The sequence below is a fragment of the Xyrauchen texanus genome, chromosome 1, assembly GCF_025860055.1.
Source record: "Xyrauchen texanus isolate HMW12.3.18 chromosome 1, RBS_HiC_50CHRs, whole genome shotgun sequence".
Classification (NCBI taxonomy): Eukaryota; Metazoa; Chordata; class Actinopteri; order Cypriniformes; family Catostomidae; genus Xyrauchen; species Xyrauchen texanus.
The window spans coordinates 24,574,089-24,593,614 of record NC_068276.1 but is presented as its reverse complement, the minus strand read 5'-3'; the positions used below and the strand labels follow the sequence as shown (position 1 = coordinate 24,593,614).

The 19,526-nt window shown below is 40.9% G+C and overlaps 1 protein-coding gene across 5 annotated transcripts in view; it reads right to left on the bottom strand.

Moving 5' to 3' along the window:
- Positions 1-19,526, bottom strand: part of LOC127629095 (transcription factor SOX-6-like) — a 166,502-nt gene that overhangs the window by 89,558 nt on the left and 57,418 nt on the right. For all 5 annotated transcript variants that reach the window (XM_052106349.1, XM_052106429.1, XM_052106492.1 and 2 more), the window contains one exon: positions 14,864-15,074. In XM_052106349.1, coding sequence (XP_051962309.1) covers positions 14,864-15,074 — 211 coding nt within the window. The remainder of the gene's footprint in view (positions 1-14,863; positions 15,075-19,526) is intronic.

Below are 19,526 nucleotides of genomic sequence, written 5' to 3'. Positions count from 1 at the left end.
AAGTGACAATGACAATATCAATTTCCTAATCTTCTAAACATGCCTTCTAACAATGGGGAAATCAGAGGAAGTGTGTTCATTCTCTGAACTGAAAAAAATGGAAAGCGTATGAAGGCCCAACTGAGGAAGAGGTATTTTTGTTTTAAGGGCACTCTCATAGCAAGTATCGCAGTTAGGTTAATAATTATCCTCTAAGGACTCTCATTTCTAATAATTTTAGGAGAGAAAAAGCTTAGACAAAAACAAGAAATAGTCAAGCATCCAAGGTCAAGAGAATTTTCAGAGTATTGTACAATTTAGTGGGGAAAACAACTTATTCCAGGCATTCTCCTTGGCTCCTATTGGAAAAACACTGTCCCCCTCTGAAATCATATCTCAAGGCTTTTCTTGAACTGGATTTGTTTCTCAATATAGAGATGCTGCAATCAATAGAAAACCAAAAAATGAACTCTTTCTCTTTACATTTCCCCTCCGTCTCCTTATAAAAACAAACTGGAGCCACAAGCTAAATGCATGCGCACACACACACACACACACACACACACACACACACACACACACACACACAAAAGTAAACGTGCACACACAACACTAAGGGAAAATCTTCTGAATGTCTTAATCACAGAGCCACTAAAACAAGACTCCATCATCACACAAAATAAGAGTATAATAATTACAAGAGGCAGACAGGAAAGTGAAACGCCACAAGAAAACATGTTTTGTCGTTCCCGTCGTTAGTTCCAGAGACAACAGCTGTTAGTTGGGGCGGCGGCGAATGCTCCTGAAGTCTCCATAATCACGCTGTTATTGAAGTGAGGACAAAAAGGGCACTAATTGCAAGGGAGCAATCTAAACGTAATAGGTTACACACCCGGGCGACTGTGCACAATGCTAACAGCTAAAAAGAAGAGTTGTGCTGGAAAAATAAAAATAACGACACACATACACGTGCATTCACACACAGCACTGTATAACAGTAGCATTTCCCTCATTTTCTGCCAATTACCTTCCTTCCCTGTAAACAGTTTTAATAACCTCCATCATTTCCAGAAGCCCTTTTTTCTTTTTCTTTTTTCATGTGTTTTTTCTTCCTTTTTTTTTTTGCTTCAGTTAAATAATTTTGGTTCTTTAATATGCAAATGCAGCTGTTAGCATGCATGGGTGAAGAGGCCTTGGCTCCTTGAGATGTGTCAGTATATTGTTGAGCACCTGCACCTCGGAGAAGGCTTGATTTAATTGACACCTAATACTATTCATTATTCCAGTTAGTGAGCATCTCTGCTAGTCACCTGTAGGTTGCTTGAACACCGCACTGCCATTTCCATCTTTCGACAGCTGCTGAAAATAGGCTGATTAGCCTTAGCAAGTCTTTTATTTAATTTGATTAAGTTATTATTATTTTAGTTTTTTTAGTGATGTTGAGTGAAATATCTAAAGGTACAATACATCACAGCAATAAACCACAAGAGGTAATGTGTTACAGTGGTTTTTACCACAGGTAAGTGTTCTTTGCCACAAAAATATACAGATTTATTTTTATAATTAGATATTAGATAAATAATTACATACAATTTATTACATTTATAAATTGTATCTATCTATCTATCCATCCATCTGTCCATCCTTCTAACTACCTTAAAAGAAAATGTAATTTAGCACTGAGGTTTGAGGTTGCCAAGCATCATTGCAATGGAATTTATCCATTTCATCGAACGTAAAAATGTTTTTGGAAATCATGGATCAGAGGCCTGATCATAATAGCGAAGACGCAGATTCAGGTAACTATAAAAAGCAACGAGATAGAAATAGTTCATAACAGGACAGTTTGATGGCTGTAGTGTGCCACTATTGTCTTTATCTGGCAGATCTAAGGTGCTAAGCTCACCTCGCTGACCACGTTGAGCCCACAATCGCACGATTCCTGACCTCTCTAAACCGGACACAAGTCTATCAAGCATATATGAATTAACCACTCCCAAGAGGCTTCACCTTTTGAGCAGGGCACCACATGACCTCTTCCTCAATCCATTTTACTGCAGGACTCTGCACTATTCAGGGCTGAATTATTAAAGTGAGCAGCCACCAATGATCAATTGACACTGGCCAGACCACGCATGACAAGGTACTTTTGCAGCACTAATGGCAAAGGAGAAATTCCATCAGACAATGAAATCATGCTGATTAGGATCACGACCGGGAGAGATAAAGTTGAAATATGTTTAAATAAAAGAATTAAATACGTAGAAGAAAAAATTGTTCAAGTACAGTGAAAAAAATCAAAGCCATGGATAAAAACTATTTTAATTGCATGTGTGACACTGGGAAGACAGACTGCCAAGTATCTTTATCCTCAGATGGGTTCAAAACATCCTCTGGAGAGGTAGTCTGGGCACCAAATGCAAGGGCTACGAAAGAACAAAACTGAATAATAAATGTTGATGAAGCTAGGGCTAAACAGAGACACTAGCAGAGGGTCAGCATCTTCTGAAGGCAGACATCCAAAGGAAGACTTGGGCAGGCGATTAAAACGTACCCCTGGAGCCTCCCTGCCTCGACAGGAGGGGGAGAAAAGAGACAAAATTAAAGCAAAGTTGAAAGAGCAAGAGAGATCGCTAGTCTGAGCAGTTCAACTCAAGGATCCTACAGTGTCAGAAGAGGAGGGAGGAGGAGGTGAGGCACAAGACGGAAAAAAAATCCAATCAGAACTTAGTGTGGAGAGATCAGCAGCCAAGATAAGCCCATACTCCGAGCCCCAAAAACTGCAATCTCCTCTTAAGCTGGAGAGTGGCAGCTGGCAGAACAGCTGGTGAATAGGATTAATGTCAGAAGAATGAAATAAAACTCAACATATGTCCGAGCCTGAGGTGTTGGGACTGCGCGTGATTGTGCCCCGATGGATGCCATGTGTGCAGCTGGAAGGAGCTGCGCCGGAGCTCGCCGGCTCTGCCTTCCCCACAAGGTCACTTTTAAGAAAACTAGGACCATTTAATGCTTGGATAGCAAAATGAACTTTCTCCCTCCTCTGTCCTCTTTAGCCTCCTCTCAGTTTGAGCGAGCCTTCCGAGGCAGCCCACCCCAACTGCTCTGCTCTGTCCTGCTGTTGCTCATTAGTTTACTCACAAGAAACATCTTCAGCAAACTTGGAGAGGAAAAATAAAACTTAGCCAAAAATTAAATACCAAAATATTTAAAAATGTGTGTCGCCTTTCTGCACAAACATTTTGCATCCTGTCCATGTCCCTTGTGTACCTCTTTGTTTTCAAAGTTTATCTTATTTATATTCAGCTAAGTGTATTTATTTCTGTTAATCTCCAATGAAAATAAAAAATTATTTTCCTAAACTACCACAACATTCTGAACATTTTCAAGTGTTCTGGATTTTATAAACCAAACAACAATATTTTTTTTTAAATGTAAATGTGAAAAAAGGCAGATGGAAGAAATAAAATGTTCTAAAATAACGTTGAAAGGTTTTAGCACTTAAATAATAACAGATATATGGATTTAATCTTAATTTATCATTTCCATTTGATGTCAGTAATCATTAGGGTCTACATACTGTAATAAATTATAATCATTTTGTACAAGAAATAAATTACTGGGTACCTTGGAGAGGAGCCATTTTTTATGCTGGCTACCCTGCAATCTAACTGTCAGATATAAACCCTTCTACTAATCAATGCTTCAAAACAGTCGTTTTTATTAGTCTACGCTGAATTAATAAAAATGTGTGAATAATGACGCGTATTGCGATCATTTCAGCTCAGAGTAATTTAGTAAATTAATGGGTGCTAAGGACAAAAAGAAACTGATAGGATCCACGTGATTGGATTAAAATTAGCTGTGAAGCTAATTGCCTTGAGTCGTCACTGAAACTTTATTTCATCTTAAATGCTGGATCAACTTGGATGTGCTTGATGAGTTCTTACAATATACGCAGAGTTTAAGTGTTGCGTCAAGATGATGATGTGGTGCTCAAATTAAAATAGAAGATATTCCAACCATAAAATAATTATGGCTCAGTTTATATGCACTCTTTTGGTAAAGTAATTGACAATGTATTTAATTTTTTAAGTCTAAGAGTTTCAAATACACTGCACGTTTGAGAGAAAATATTAAAATACAGTATTATTAAAATTGATGATCTTAAGTAACCTGGGTATATAATAAACTAAAGTGGCATTTTACAGGCACAAGTGCAGTCTATTTTGCAGTCAAGACCTATTTTATACATTACAGGAATACAACTTGTACTGAACTTGTGCATGAGTGCATTAAAAAGTGCAAGTTAAAACGAGGCATCTTCGTTCTTTGTAAAACTTGTTTGACTAATTAAGGAAGCATATTTGCCACTGCTGCCACAGACATTTTCAGTTTTTATGAGGCAACAATTAAAAATGTTTATGGTCCCGTGCAGCGCACTCTGTTTACCAGCATGTCAGAGTTCAGCGCTCACACACACAGGTCTAAAAGGTCACTATTTTTAGCTGTCGGCCTCCATTCTCTCGCACACACATGCAGCAATCATGTAACTGCACTCCCTCTGCCTCACACACACAGACCACCAGTGACTGCTGAGTTCAGCCAACACAGCTGCACACAGGAATAGAATCCGTCTATGGAGTGCCACTGAACAAAAAGATACAATCCGACCAGTTCTGCCCATTATCAGAGGCAGGGGCACTGTAAGAAGTAAATGTTGATTTGACAGTAACTTAAAGGTTTTTTCTAAATCTTTTGATATCTGAGCTAGTCTGAGGAGAGGCCGTGTTGACATGGCACTGTTACTGGTAAACATAATACTTAAAAAGGTTAAGAATTACGATTCCTCTGAAGTCTCCTGGCTGCTCTACAGCTATGACACTCAATGCACCATTGTTTCCTGCATGGTTCTGCAACAATGACCGCTGTATTTTCCTTTGAATCGACCCGTTCCATTTTCTCCATGCTGTGGGGTCATATCCACTGCAGCCTGCTGTGAGAGGACGGAAAATCGCTGCCATTTCACATGGAGCTAAGCTCATTTCTTTATCACCTCTCAAGAATGGGAAAAAGAGAGACAGAGAGAGACAAAGAAAACAGACGGGTGAAAATATCCCTCGTTTGTCCACAGTGCAAGACCAGACCCAGACAAGTGTGGAGAATGCATTCTCAGGCAGGGCACTCCTGTGGAAAGCGTGCCTTTCTGCCCAAATCACAAATTGCAGTTGATGGAATTTTATGGGGAAAAAAATATTTTTCCTTCCTAACAAACCATTAATTAGAATTAAAACTCATAACTTCTAGCTATCATTAAACCTTCATGACATGTAATGGATGACAGGGTCCTAAAGCATATTAACCATTTGACCTACACAGACTTAAATTATATGGGGGCCAATCTCAATGAGAGATGGTGTTCAGCGAATAATTACAATGATCAGTGCTGCAGCATTCGCGAGCAATAAAACATGTTTCTATCTGTTTTTTCTGACATCCCATCTCATCCCTTGGCACCGTGTGACACCTTATTGAACAAAGAGAGTAAGAACGCAAGAGGGAAAGACACAAGGAGACAGAAGAGACGTAAATGGTTCTGTCACGTACAATTCTTCGTTACACAATGTTCACGTTTATTGTTTGGAGAAGGAAAACAATGTACTGTAAGTCTTTTTACAGGAGGGCTTGTGTTGGCTGTTAAGTCTGCGAATTTTGGGAAGGGTGTTGGTATTAGCAGCCAGATGGAGGTGACGTAGCTGGGTCTTATAAAACAAGCCTTGCTATGTGGCCTGAAATCATTAGCTGGCCATACCGGCCCGTCTGTGGCTACGGTGTGAGTTACATTGACACTATTTTGATCCTAGTCAGATGACACTAGATCTTTTGTCCAGTTATGTGCAGTCATTGCCTGGGAACTGAGCACAAGGCGGGGGGTGACAGGGGGAGGTAGGGCTGGGTGCTGTGACTATACTCATATACACAAGATTAGTTAAGTCCAGCTAATCTTGATCAGCCTGTTTTTAATTTACATAAAGGGTCTCGATATTTCCACCGGCAGTGCTCAGCTGCAAAGTGACAGATTTAAGGCTAATTAATGGGGTGGTCCTCTTTTCCCAGGCATCAGCATTTTGCTTTTTGCACTGTGCTAATCCAAATACTGAAAGGGATACATAAAGATGCTTGCTCATTAAAACCGTTAGCCACTTCATTCCAGTGTTCCTTTACATATAAACCACTATTACAACACTGTTGCTGAGACAATGTTCCTTACTTTTTTATCCTAAATACACTATAGATTATATTTAGAGATAACTTGAAATGGCATTTGTGGAACGCGATAAATTATATAAGAGCGAAAGTGATTATAGAGTGTAAAATAATAGGGTGGGACCTGATTTTATTCATCATGATTAAATTCATTCATGTGTAAGGCTACAATGTTAAATCGATAGTTCACCCAAAACTAATAGTTCTGTCAGCATTTATTCACCCTTATATTGTTCCATACCCATATGACTTTCTTTTGTCCATGGAACACAAAAATATGTTTGGCAGAATGTTAGCTTCAGTCTCCATTGACTTTTGATTGCATTGTTTTTTCATACAATGAAAAGGAAAGGTGACTGAGACTGACATTCTGCCTAACATCTCTTTTTGTGTTCAACAGAAGATATTAAATCATACGGGTGTGGAATAACATAAAGGTGAGTACATTATGAACTTTCAAAATATTCCATTTTGGGTAGACTATTGCTTTAATTGTTATTTTTCCAGCTTGTGCAACCTTGGTTAGACCAGCAGAAAAGAGTATTTTCTGAGGCAGAAAAAGTTATGTCAAGACTGCATTTATTCTTTTATTTTTTATGAACAGCATGTACTTATTGAATCATGCACACTAAGACCAGTGGCATTTATTATGAAAAATGTATAAGCTCACTTTTTCATGCCGTCTTTAAGGTGTCTGAATTGCTGTGCAAGAACTTCTCATTCAAAGCTGAAGAGACGTACCTTTGGTGTGAGAGAGGAGACAAATGGGGCTCTGTTCAAGAGCCCAGGCTATGATTTGTCTCCCTGAAACACCCATTTCCTCCTATCAGGAGAGCCCCAGCTCAATGACAGAGACCGGCACAATAGATGTGTTGTGCTTTGTCCCACACAAGGGGGACAGAGTCAACAGCTGAGGCTCGAGAGAGAAGATGGCTCCTGGAATGCTCTGCAGCAGTTGCTACTGTTGACTAATGGGAATCTGAGAAGAGGGAAGGTGATACAGATGCAAAGAATGGCACATTGAGGCAGAAGCAGCTGCTTGTTTTGTCATGTGGAAGAGGAGCACTCTATTTGGAGCAGGGACAGAGTTTTGGAGGTCCACTGAGCCACACTCTGCAATCGAGAAGGGAACGATTGAAACATACGCTTCTATGAAACATACAGGCTGCAGTGCATTACAGGGTTGCCAGAGTTCTGGACTGGGCCTGTTTGTCTGTATCACTGACTCTTTCTCTCTTTCTGCCTTCTTTTTATTTTTGCTGAAGGGTTGTCAGTAGCATAGCTCTCTCTAAGGAGAATTACAGGAGGAGTAGGGGCCATCAGCCTTAGTAGAAAAAAAAAAATTAGTTAACGTCTGCCTCGCAGGGTGGCAAGAGAGTTGACTGGCAAGGAGCAGAGAGCAGCGAGAGGAGCTTTTGATCATGTGTCCTAACAAGCCATTCCAGCTCATGTCTCCTCTACCCCAGCAGATTTACATTACCTATTCAAACAAAACTGATGGGCCAGATCCTCTCTATACAAGGAGAAGGCTAGGCATTCCAACTCACTCAGTTACACACTTACTTTACCTGCCAACTCTCGAGATCCACACATCACCCTGAAGAGTAACTAACATGCCAGGACATATTTTGACATCTGTACAAGCACACGTGGATTAATCAAATCCATGCACTTTTATTGAGACAAGTAGCCCCGGCTGAAGATAGACAGCAGCTAGACTGCATTACTGACAGAGGAGAGCATGCAGAAATTGAGAATAATTTGAATGACTGATATTTGGCCAGGATACTCTGCATATGGGAATCATGGGCTAAACACTCCAGATCTCAGGTCCAGCCCGGGCACTAGCCAAGTAATTAAAAAAGCCGGACAAGCCTTTGACTTCATTGTGTATGCATCAATTCCAGGGCTGGTGCCACACATCATTACAACAAATGTTGTTATTAATTAGGTGGAATAAAAATCAGAGGTAGATGACAGGGCAACCAGAGAGCAGAGACCAAAGCAGGCACCTCTGCTATTTCAACAAGAACCCTTTCAAGGGGGTCATAAAAATGCAACCGAAATGGCATGCGGTAAAACAGCTTTCTGCACTCAATTCTCTCGCTGGCCAAATCCATCAATCTCCTGATCTTGATGGGAAAAGACATGTGCTGCCTGGAGATATTGGGCAAGATGTTGAAAAAATGAAGAAGAAAAAAGTAGGCAAATTTCAGTTAGAATAATCTAAATGTGGGGCAGCGGGGGTTGGTGCTTTTTAAAAGTAGGGGAGCACAGACAATTGTTTTTGGTGCTCAAACAGCTCAAACTACAACTAAAACAATAACATTTCTCAATGAAAATAATTAAGTAAGCTCAAAATTTATAATCTCAAAAACAGATTAGGAAAGCTGTAATAAATATGTTTCATCAAATTGTAAATATTGTAACTGTGTGTGTATATCCGAACAGCTGAGATTTTACATTTCATACGGAAATTTCATATATTTATATTGTCAATAACATTTCAATTATTGGCTGTTTGTTGCGAAGTCTTGCCCATTTGAGAGCTCGACCAATCAGGCTTTCAGGCAGGATGAAAATATTTTGATTGAAAGCCCAACATCCAATAAACAAAAAGACCATTTGTTTCCAATGCAAATAGTGCTCATGAAGCTCCTAGAGAAGAAAGATGTTTGGACAGGACCCAAAATGATGTGTTCAGTGCGCCATTGACTGTAATTATGCAGGTATCTGCCAAAAACTCTTTGGGCCATACATCCACTCTCTTCTATGGACGTATTCATATAGAAAATAAATTTGATTATATGTAACTAAAGCAGTGCATTCTTAATATGTGATATTTTACTAATTTTAATTTGTTAAAATGTTAAAACACACAAAGAGTAATATGTAATTTATCTAGATTATTTGTAAATAGATTATATTAAATTTGTCATTATTGCATATCTTATGAACCTTTAGGGTGTGTTTCCTGTGTAGTCTTAAAGCAATCGCTACTGATGTGGGGTAGTGTCTCAAAAATGACTCTAAAACAAACATACTGTACATCGCAGTATGTAGGCACATGCACAGAATGGGTACACAGATATCTATATAAAGCAGATTAGACACACACACTCACAGCTGTTATTCAAATGCACACCGATGATCACCTGCTGCTGAAATGGGTAAGGTCCAACAAGGTGGTGGTGATGGGGGGTTATGGAAATATCCCTCTGTCCCAGAGAGCAGGCTTTACCTGGGATGGAGGCACTGAAGGATCTGCCCCCCTGCTAAACTCATTAACTCTGACTCAATACACAAAGCTCCAGGTGTATAGTGCTATTCTCTAACCTCCTCTGAACTCCTCTATGCCCCTCGGAGGGGTTACGATTGCCACCCCAGAGAGAGTCCTCATCCATGCCACATTAGCAACTGTTCCTGTTGTCACCCAGGTCACTCATGGCAGCATAATTTACTCGTCTTCAGAAAGCGCCTTTTCTACACCTGTTTGCTCGAGTAGGTGGGTGGCATATTTCTTTGTGCGTGATAAACACGGCTAACAACCTTGTCCTTTCACTTTTACAGGGAAAAGGGAAAGCAGGGTGCACAGGGTTGAGCAACTGTGCAAAAGACGCTGACACAAGAAACAGCCTCTAAGAAAATCAGAGAGGGTGACGTTTTTAAGCATCATATTTCAATGCTTTTATGGTGGATATTGTCTTTTAAAATTTCTATGAGGACTCAAATCAATGTGAAAAATTTATAAAAAAATTTACCTGACATGCAAGATGAATTTTTATAAACAATATAAAAGGAACCATTTAAAATTGAAAGATTGTTTTTTTTATGTATTCCGGATCGTGTGACCATGTGTGTGGTCTTCAGCAGAAACGGAAAACACGAGACTTCACAGAGGAATGACAGCCCGCATGAATGGTCTATTTTCCAGCCACCAATCTGAACCCCTGCCACCGGTCTGCCGGAAAAATGTAATGTTGGCATTCAGAGAAACAGGGCTCTAAGCGTGGATTAGCAGCTAACAAGCTATTACCAGGAGCCGTGGCCAATCCTGCCAATACAAGACTGCTGACTAAGTTGGCAGAGTCTGTGGCTCACTAATGGCCAAACTAGAGCAGTATGCCTCCTTGACTAGGTGCGGATGCGGTGACTAGATCTTTCCATCTGCCTCAAACGGCTGTGGGACTGTAAAAGAAAAAGAAAACAAAACTATCCTGGACTGTATTGTTCAAAAATTCCTCTGGAAAGCTTTGAATAGGTTGGTGAGAGAGAATGGGGCCGTGTTTATGCACGCTGCTCAATGTACACACCTGATATTTTGAATTCAATAACTGCAAACAAATCGATTCAAGGTTGAGGAAGGGTGAGTGCAGTTCAACCAAATAAAGGTTAAAAAATCACCCCACTATCAAAAAAGAAAAAAGAAAGAAAGGAGAGTTCATAAATGCACCAGAGAGAATAACAGTGTTTGTAATTGCAACAATGATAACAAACACCCCTGTAAAGAATTCATATATCAAACTCCATTACTTAAGTACATTTCATAAAAAGGGCCTTAATTGCTGGCAAGGTCACCTTGAATCTTTATAATGGTCGGTAATTTTTATTTATTTTGCATTCATTTTATTTAGCTTTTTAAACTTTAGTTAGACATTTTATACTATTGTCAAGCACCAACCAGAGAGCTCTTAATAAATAGTACTTTCACAATACCAGCTTAAATATATAGCATACAAAATCATAAGGGAAGACAGGCTCATATACCGCTTTTAGAGTGAAGGTGACTATTCAGCTTAATGTAGTCCTTTAGACTTGGGCAGGATATTTTCATTCATTAGAGCGGTCACAAGCACTTAAGGCACTTTAAGGATTGTTAGTGAGAGGGTAAATAGAGGAGAGCACTGAGATGGCAGTCCGGTCCCACTGACTTGCGGTCCAGTTCTAATAGGTCTGATTGAATTTGAGAGTGTTTGACTCTTAGAGCCCTGGAGCACATTCAGTTAAGTAGAGACTGTGCCCATATAAACGTTTTATTTTAAGAATGCCTCAATCTCCTCTTGATTGAAATCCAACAATACTGTTTTCTGAACAAAGCACGAAGCTTCAACACAATATGTGCAGCCTACACATTACGTCAAAGATGTACTGTAAAGGTTAGGACAATATACCTCACAGCAAGTGGTGACAATTTGTTTGAGCCAAGACTTGTTGGAAAATAGCAGGAGAAAAAGGAGTGGTTAAACTTTTGCTTTAAATAGATAGTTCATCCAAGTGGAACTGTATAAAATGAAAATGATGTCATCATTTACTCACCCTCATTTTGTTGTGCCAAGCATCTCCTTTTTTGTTGCTTGGTAGAAAGACAGTTAAAACAGTTTGGAACAAAATGTGACTCAATAAGTGATGACAGGTTTTTAAGCTTTGGGTGAATATCCCGTTCAGAATAGCAGCGATCTAAGGCAGTTTAGCAGAGTAAACTCAATAAATGGATTAGTTCCCCCAAAAATGACATTTATGTCATCATTTAATCACCCTCATGCCATTTCTTTTATCTGCATACAATGCAATTGAATGTGTGCCAAAATTTTGAAGCTCCAAAATCCAGAAGGGCAACATAAAAGTAATCCAGACAACTCTGGTGGTTAAATCCTTGTCTTCTGAAGCAATATGATAGGTGTGGGTGAGAAACAGTTAAATATTTAAGTAATTTTTCCTTCACATTTACATTCTCCTTTTTTTTAAAGGTGATTCACATTCTTTGTGTATATCGCCCCCAACTGGGCAGGGAGGAGAAATAATAATAAAACATGACTTAAATATGGATCTCCTTCTCACCCAAACCTATCATATTGTGTCTGAACACATGGATTTAACCACTGGAGTCATATGGATTACTTTTAAGCTCCCTTTATGTGGATTTTGCAGCTTCAAAATTTTGGCACCCATTCACTTGCATTGTGAGGACCTACAGAGCAGAACAATTATTTTAAAATGCAGTTGAAAGAAAGTAATGAGAGAATATTCATTTGGGGTGAACAATCCCTTTAATTGCCACAAATGTGATGAGCATTATTTTTAGCTTGTCTATTCTTTGTCTTGGATAACATAACAACATGCTTTGTTGTTAAGACAACACATAGCTCTCAATTGCTTTTAAGCAGCACCTAATATTTACAGTCCTGTATGCTTGAAGATTGCCCTTATAACTGCATTAAACCCAGATATCCTCAAGGATGAAGAACCGCTTCATTCCTACATCTTCACGCTAACGTGCTGAACTCTGCAGGTCTCTAATCTCACTCAAATTGGAGAACTAATTTTTGTGCAACAAGGGAGTTTGTGGTGTAAGGCATGGAGGCATGAGGTCGGCTCTGTTTCCATTATTAAGGGCAGATTAACACAGCTGTACACTAGAAGTGAAGCACCCTCTCCTGCCTGCACTAAACATACGGGGCTTCAGGAGTACGAGCAGCACTTGACCATTTAAATTACTGCAGCAACTGGCCATACCAGCTGGGGCTCATTAGCATAGCACCCAGGCCGTAGAGGGCTGAGAGCGCATCTCTAACACTGCCCCACTGGAAACAACTAGAGGAACCCATGAGGACACAGTCCTTCACACTGAGCACTTAGTTTCTATATACCGTTAATATACTGTAACCATTATATTTTTTAAAAGCTATTCCTATTTTGAATGCTGGGCTATATTTCCAAAGGGGCATTTTTTTTAATAAGGTACCTTAATTGACAGACAGGCAAATCATAGGTGGAAATATATTTAGAGAAAACTAATCTAAAATCAGTTCTCAGAAATTTAGAATGCTGCTAAATTATTTCATTGCACTGCTCCGTGAAACGAAAAACCCCGTTTATGATAATGGATGGCCTGTCATAATTTTCTGTATCAGTTATGAATATGAGAATAAAAAGTCTAGGTGTGACTGACAGCCCCTCACTCAGATTTATTTCATTTATCCTGATTTTGTATTCAAAATATTTCTCTAACTATTGGCGATAATAAAAACAGACCATAAATATGATTAACTTAATATGAAGACCTTCACAGAGATCAGGAGAAAAACTATTTGAGAAAAAAAAAATTAAAATACTTTTAACTGAATTATAGCCTAATTTATTCCTCTGATCAAGTGTTCGGGGTAAGAGCTCCCCAGATGCTTAAATGAGACTATCTCCCCAAGGAGCAATTCTGTCTGAGTGTGTGTGTGTGTGTGTGTGTGTGTGTGTGTGTGTGTGTGTGTGTGTGTGTGTGTGTGTGTGTGTGTGTGTGTGTGTGGTTTACAAGGACAATTTGTTTTAGGTTAAAAACTGGTAATTACAATATATGCTATAAATGTGGTTTATGAGGACATTTCTAGTGTCCCCATAATTCAAATTGCTTAAAAATCATACTGAACGATGTTTTTTTTTATGTAAAAATGTTTTTTGTGAGGGTTAGGTTTAGGGGATAGTCTATAGAATCTATAGTTTGTACAGTATAAAAATCATGCCGCACCAAATGTCAAAATCAAAGAGTCCTCATAAGGATAGCCGCACCAACGTGTGTGTGTGTGTGTGTGTGTGTAGTATTTGATTGTATAGGTTTCTGCTTTACACTAATTACAAGAAGAGAACTAATTTCAGCAGCTTTTCCAGTATCTGTCGTATTCCCAGAGAACTGGCTCCACTGTGGCATGGTCTTCATCAAAATGTTAATTAATATTATTAAACAGTAAACAAAATGAAAAGAACATGCATACTTTATAGTTTTTTCAATTAACAAAATTTTGATTTCTGTAATGAGATTTTTTTTTTTTTCCAAACAAAAAGTATCTTTGAACTTGCTCCAGAAATTATAACTTATACCTACCAAAATGTATAATATAAATCTTTCGTACAATAAAATTCTTACCCTATACTGTACATATGTTTTATATCGAATTTATATCATAAAAAGTACATTGCCAAATCCTTAGATAGTTCTGGGCTCTAAACACATGGAAGAAAAAAAGACTTCTTGGAGCTATTTGAGTTGATCTGTAGATTAATTTTGTGGCATGAATGCTGTCGTCTGTACTAAAGAATAAAAAGGTAATGTTCCTGGCGTCAGGTTGTGGCGTGTGTTTTATGGTCTGAGAGTTTGGTTTGGCATGGCCCAGAGACCACACTTAAGCTGAGGGGTAGTGCCACCCACTCTTTGTCACACTGGACCCGGTTCAGAACAAACTGGAAACATAGCCACGTCAGTCCTCCCAGGTTAAAGGACTGTGTGTGTGTGTGTGTGTGTGTGTGTGTGTGTGTGTGTGTGTGTGTGTGTGTGTGTGTGTGTGTGTGTGTGTAGTGGAAGAAGAGAGAAGGATCATGTAGAATGAAAAATTATACAGAGTTTTAAAGAAAAGAGCAGAGAGGGCCAGGAAAAGTGACAGCGAGTGGAGGAAAGAACGAGGAAAACAAAGTGGTTGGGGTGATCAGTGCACGGTTTGTGGGTTCCTGATGCACCCAAGACATTTGTTAGCATACACTTACAAACACACAGCAATGTGTACATTCCTAAGTCCCTTACATACATCTTCCCCCGCCCTCCAAACACACACGAACACATTGAAACTTCTCGTACCGTCTTGCTCTGTCTTTGTCATCTCCTCAAGTTTCTTCTGTTTCAGTGTGTCCACCACATCGGCCAGGCTTCCTTTGCGGCGCTCTGGAGTTCCAAAGGCTGAGCTGCTCAGTAGGTCACCGCGCTCCCTGGCCCCCTCCTCTGGCTTGTGTGGAGAGGTAGAATTATTCCGGAAAGAGTACAAGGAGCACACTTTATTGCTGTCCGATTCCTGCAGGAAAGCGAGATTGGGAGAAAGGGGTTGAGGGGTATTTATTTATTTATTTATTTCCACCATCAAACAACAAAATTGCCAAAGTACTAATTTCAACAGCAGGATGAATATATCCCAGATAAGACATGAACATACTGTATATCAAAGAAAAGTGAGTTTAGGCAGCATGTTTTTCAACAAATGAAACCATTATGTCTTCAAGATAGCAGATGAATAGTGTTTTAAAAGCTCTTTTCTCTCCTATCTCTGTGATAGAATGCCCACTGTAGTTCCTTTCCTAAAGGTATGAGTGTGTGTTAGAGCCAGGATTCAGAGCAGTGTCATTTTTTTCTTCTCATGTGAGTGGCTGCTCCTTACAGAACCCTCCGGGCCATCATAAATCTGAGCCCTGTCTAAAACTGCTGTTGTTTTGCGGTCCCACCTGTGTGTGGTTAAGCGGTTAACTGGGCTTCTGTCTGCAGCTAATAGTTGAGTGTTCCCGAGCACGTACACAGAGAGGGAAAACAGAATGAACGGGAGAAGTGATTGTTTGTCTGATCCTACACAGCATACAGGTAACTTCACATGCTACTGAAAGATTGCAAAATGACAGTGCAAGTGCAGAGGGCTGAGAAGTCGGTATTTACACTATAGTGAAACATAAACTTCTCACAGGCAAAAGCCTGAAAAAAAAGCCACATTAGTGACTAGAGATAAAGATTTGACAGAAACAAGTGTTTGAAGAGGTGGATATGGGTATAGTAATGATCCATCTCAGTCCTAACACTCAGAATACTAATCAGAAATCACGTGTCACCTTCACGTTCTTCTTCTTGTGTTTTGGTGAGTCACATTCTTTAAGTATACCACCCCCTACTGGGCAGGGAGAAGATTTTCAAGCAAAAAGGACTTCACTTTTGATCTGTTTCTCACCCACACATCATATCACTTCTGAAGATATGGATTAAAACACTGGAGTCATATGGATTACTTTTATGATACCTTTATGTGATTTTTGGAGAGTCAAAATTTCAAATTTATACCATATGTTTCTCTTTTCTCTTAATATTCAATAAGATAAATATTGTAAAAACAAATGATTAAATTGTTGACATATAATACGAATATAAAGATTTAAGAATAATGTGGATAGCATAGCTCAGAACATTTTGTCTTCTGTTTTTTGTTTTTTTACAGATTATGGTAAGTTGGCAAATAAGATATTTTTGGCACATAGTAATAGTATAAAGCTATACAATTGTGTGGCCCAGATGACTTCCACAAACTATTTTCTCTCAATTTAAAGGAATATTCCAGATTTAATACAAGTTAAGCTCAATCGACAGCATTTGTGGCATGATGTTGATTACCACAGCATTTTATTTCAACTCATCCCTCCTTTTCTTTAAAATAAAAATGATATATATAAATATGGGTTACAGTGAAGTACTTACACTGGAAGTGAATGTGGTCAATTTTATGTTCTTAACTTAATACTTAGGCTTCTTCTTTATTATTATGACTATTTACTTGAAGCAGTGTTTGTCACGGTATTTAATCCTATGTCTCTTCCTTGTCTCGTGCCTTGTTCTTAGTGTGTGTTGTGTGGGTGCGTGAATGTGTGGGCGTGTTGTTTGTACCATGATTAGCGCTCTGTCAGCAATCACTCCTCTCACCAGCTGTTACTCATTCCCATTCCCTTTAAATTCTCACCACTCTCTCATCTCCTTGTCAGATCGTTGTTTGTGATGTCCGGTGTTGTTCGCTCTTCAGAGTTCCAGTCCAGTTCTCTCGTTGTCCCTGTTTCAGTGTCCTGTTTGTTGTTACCCGGATTCGCCGTGTCTGTTCAACACTTCTCTTCACTCTTCTCACCACGCATCATCTGACCATTGGAGACTCTGCGCCACTAGACCATCACCCCGACTTTTCCCCTATCTTCTCAATTTGACTGTCAATAAACTAATTGTCAACTTGCAACTTGCTTCCTAGCTTCATTACGCCACAGAACGATCTGACCACAAGATGGAAGCAGCGAGTAACAATTCAGACAGCCTAGAAGAATTCGTGATGAACAGCAGACTTCGTGATGGAGAACCAGGAGAAGAATCTCAATGACACGGCTCAGGCTGTCCAGGCTCTAGTGGCGCAGGTGTCCGGACTCACCCAGCAAATTCAACTTCTGCGAAGCTCCCACTGCGCCACCCAGCACCGCTGATTCCTCAACCACCACCAGCTCCTCCCAGTCGGAGCCCCGCCTACCGGTTCCAGAGCTATATTCAGGTGAACCTAATTTTTGCCGAGCTTTTCTAACACGATGCTCAATGCATTTTTCTTTACAACCCAGAACATTCTGTGATGAAAGAACCAAGGTCGCTTTTGTCCTGACGCTTACTTTCTGGGAGAGCTGCCCTTTGGGGAACGGGCGTGTGGGAGAATCAAGATGAATGCTGCACCTCTTTTCAAGCACTCTCCGCGGAGATGAAGCGAAGTTTTCGACCGTGCTGTCTCCGGTAGAGAGGCAGCCAGAGTGCTGGCTCGACTTGCGCCAGGGGAGAGATCTGTATCAGACTTTTCTATCGAAGTTCGGACGCTAGCGCGGAGAGCCAATGGAACGAGGAGGCGCAGTGGGACATGTTCCTGCATGGGCTGGCTGATCGCGTCCAAAAGGAGATATACGCCATGGATCTCCCCACCAAGCTAAACGATTTGATCGCCTTGGCGCTTAGAGTGGACGCAAGGTTATCCAGAATGGAACAGCGTAGTACAAACCAACCGCCTCTTGAGAGGATTAGGCGGTCAATGTTCTGGAGGCGGGACGCTGCTCAGCCCCTGCTCTGTGATCCCGAGCCCATGCAGGTGGGTCGAGCCCGGCTTTCCGGGAGGAGAAGGAAAGGCGGAGATCCCAGGGACTGTGTTTGTACTGTGGTGGTGCTGGACATTTTGCCTACAACTGTCCTTTAAAAGGATCCGCCCGATAGCAAGTATGAGGCTACTATCGGGTGGGATCTCCGCCGAGAAGACCTCATCCACATCTACCCTCCTTCCGTAAGTCTTCAATGGTCTAATCACCGCCACGACTGTCGAAAGCACTTCTGGATTCTGGGGTCGAAGGAAATTTCATGGACTACACTTTTGCACTCAACCACCAAGTCCCCCTCAAGTCTCTCACTCACCGGATCGCTGTTCACGCCCTCAATGGCCAGAAACTTCCCACCATTTCCCTAGCCACTGAAGACATCACTCGGCCACGCCAGGCAATCACACCGAGACCATCTCCTTCTACATACTGGACACTCCTCTTGCCCCCATCGTCCTTGGTCATCCCTGGCTCACCCATCACAACCCTAAAGTGGACTGGCAGTCTAAGTCTGTGTCAGCGTGGAGCACTCAATGTCATAAGTCTTGTCTTGTTTCTGCCTGTTCGCCTGTTTTTGTCCCTGTTTTTCAGGAAGAGGCGGTGGATTTATCTAACGTGCCCGCGGAGTACCTGGACCTGAAGGAGGTGTTCAGTAAGTCTCGGCGCTTCTCTCCTCCACATCGCCCCTATGACTGTGCCATAGAGTTATTGCCAGGTACATCTCCGCCTAAGGGCAAGTTATATTCACTCTCGATTCCAGAGAGGGAGGCTATGGAGAAATATATTTCTGATTCTCTAGCTAATGGATTCATCCGCCCTTCCTCTTCAGCCGGGCGGGATTCTTTTGTGGGGAAGAAGGATGGATCTCTGCGACCTTGCATTGATTATCGGGTTGAACAACATCACGGTAAAGAATACTTATCCTCTACCGCTGATGTCTTCAGCTTTTGAGAGGTTGCAGGAGCATCCATCTTCACGTAAATTGGATTTACGTAATGCTTATCATTTGGTCCGCATCAGGGAGGGGGATGAATGGAAAACCGCTTTTAACACCCCCAGGGGCACTTTGAATACTTGGTCATGCCGCTCGGCTTGTCCAACTCCCCAGCGGTCTTCCAGGCACTCGCCAATGACGTGCTAGCGAGACATGGTTGATCAGTTCATATATGTTTACCTGGATGACATATTGATTTTTTCTTCTTCTCTCCAGGAACATGTGCAGCACGTCCGCTAGTGCTTCAGAGATTGCTAGAGAATGGGCTTTTTGTCAAGGCGAGAAATGCGCTTTTCATGCACAGTCTGTTCCTTTCTTAGGGTACATCGTGGTCGGTTGAGGGAATGCGATGGATCCTGAGAAGATCAAGGCTGTGGTAGATTGGCCAAGTCCAGAGTCTCGTAAGGCCCTACTGAGATTCCTGGGGTTCGCCAATTTCTACCGGCGCTTCATTCGCAATTTCAGTCAACTAGCCACACCTCTGACCGCCCTGACCTCCCCAGAACAACGCTCAGGTGGTCAGACGCAGCTGAGGCTGCGCTTGCCAAACTGAAAGGTTGCTTTGTTTCAGCCCCCATCCTGATAACCCCTGATCCATCACGCCAGTTCGTGGTGGAGG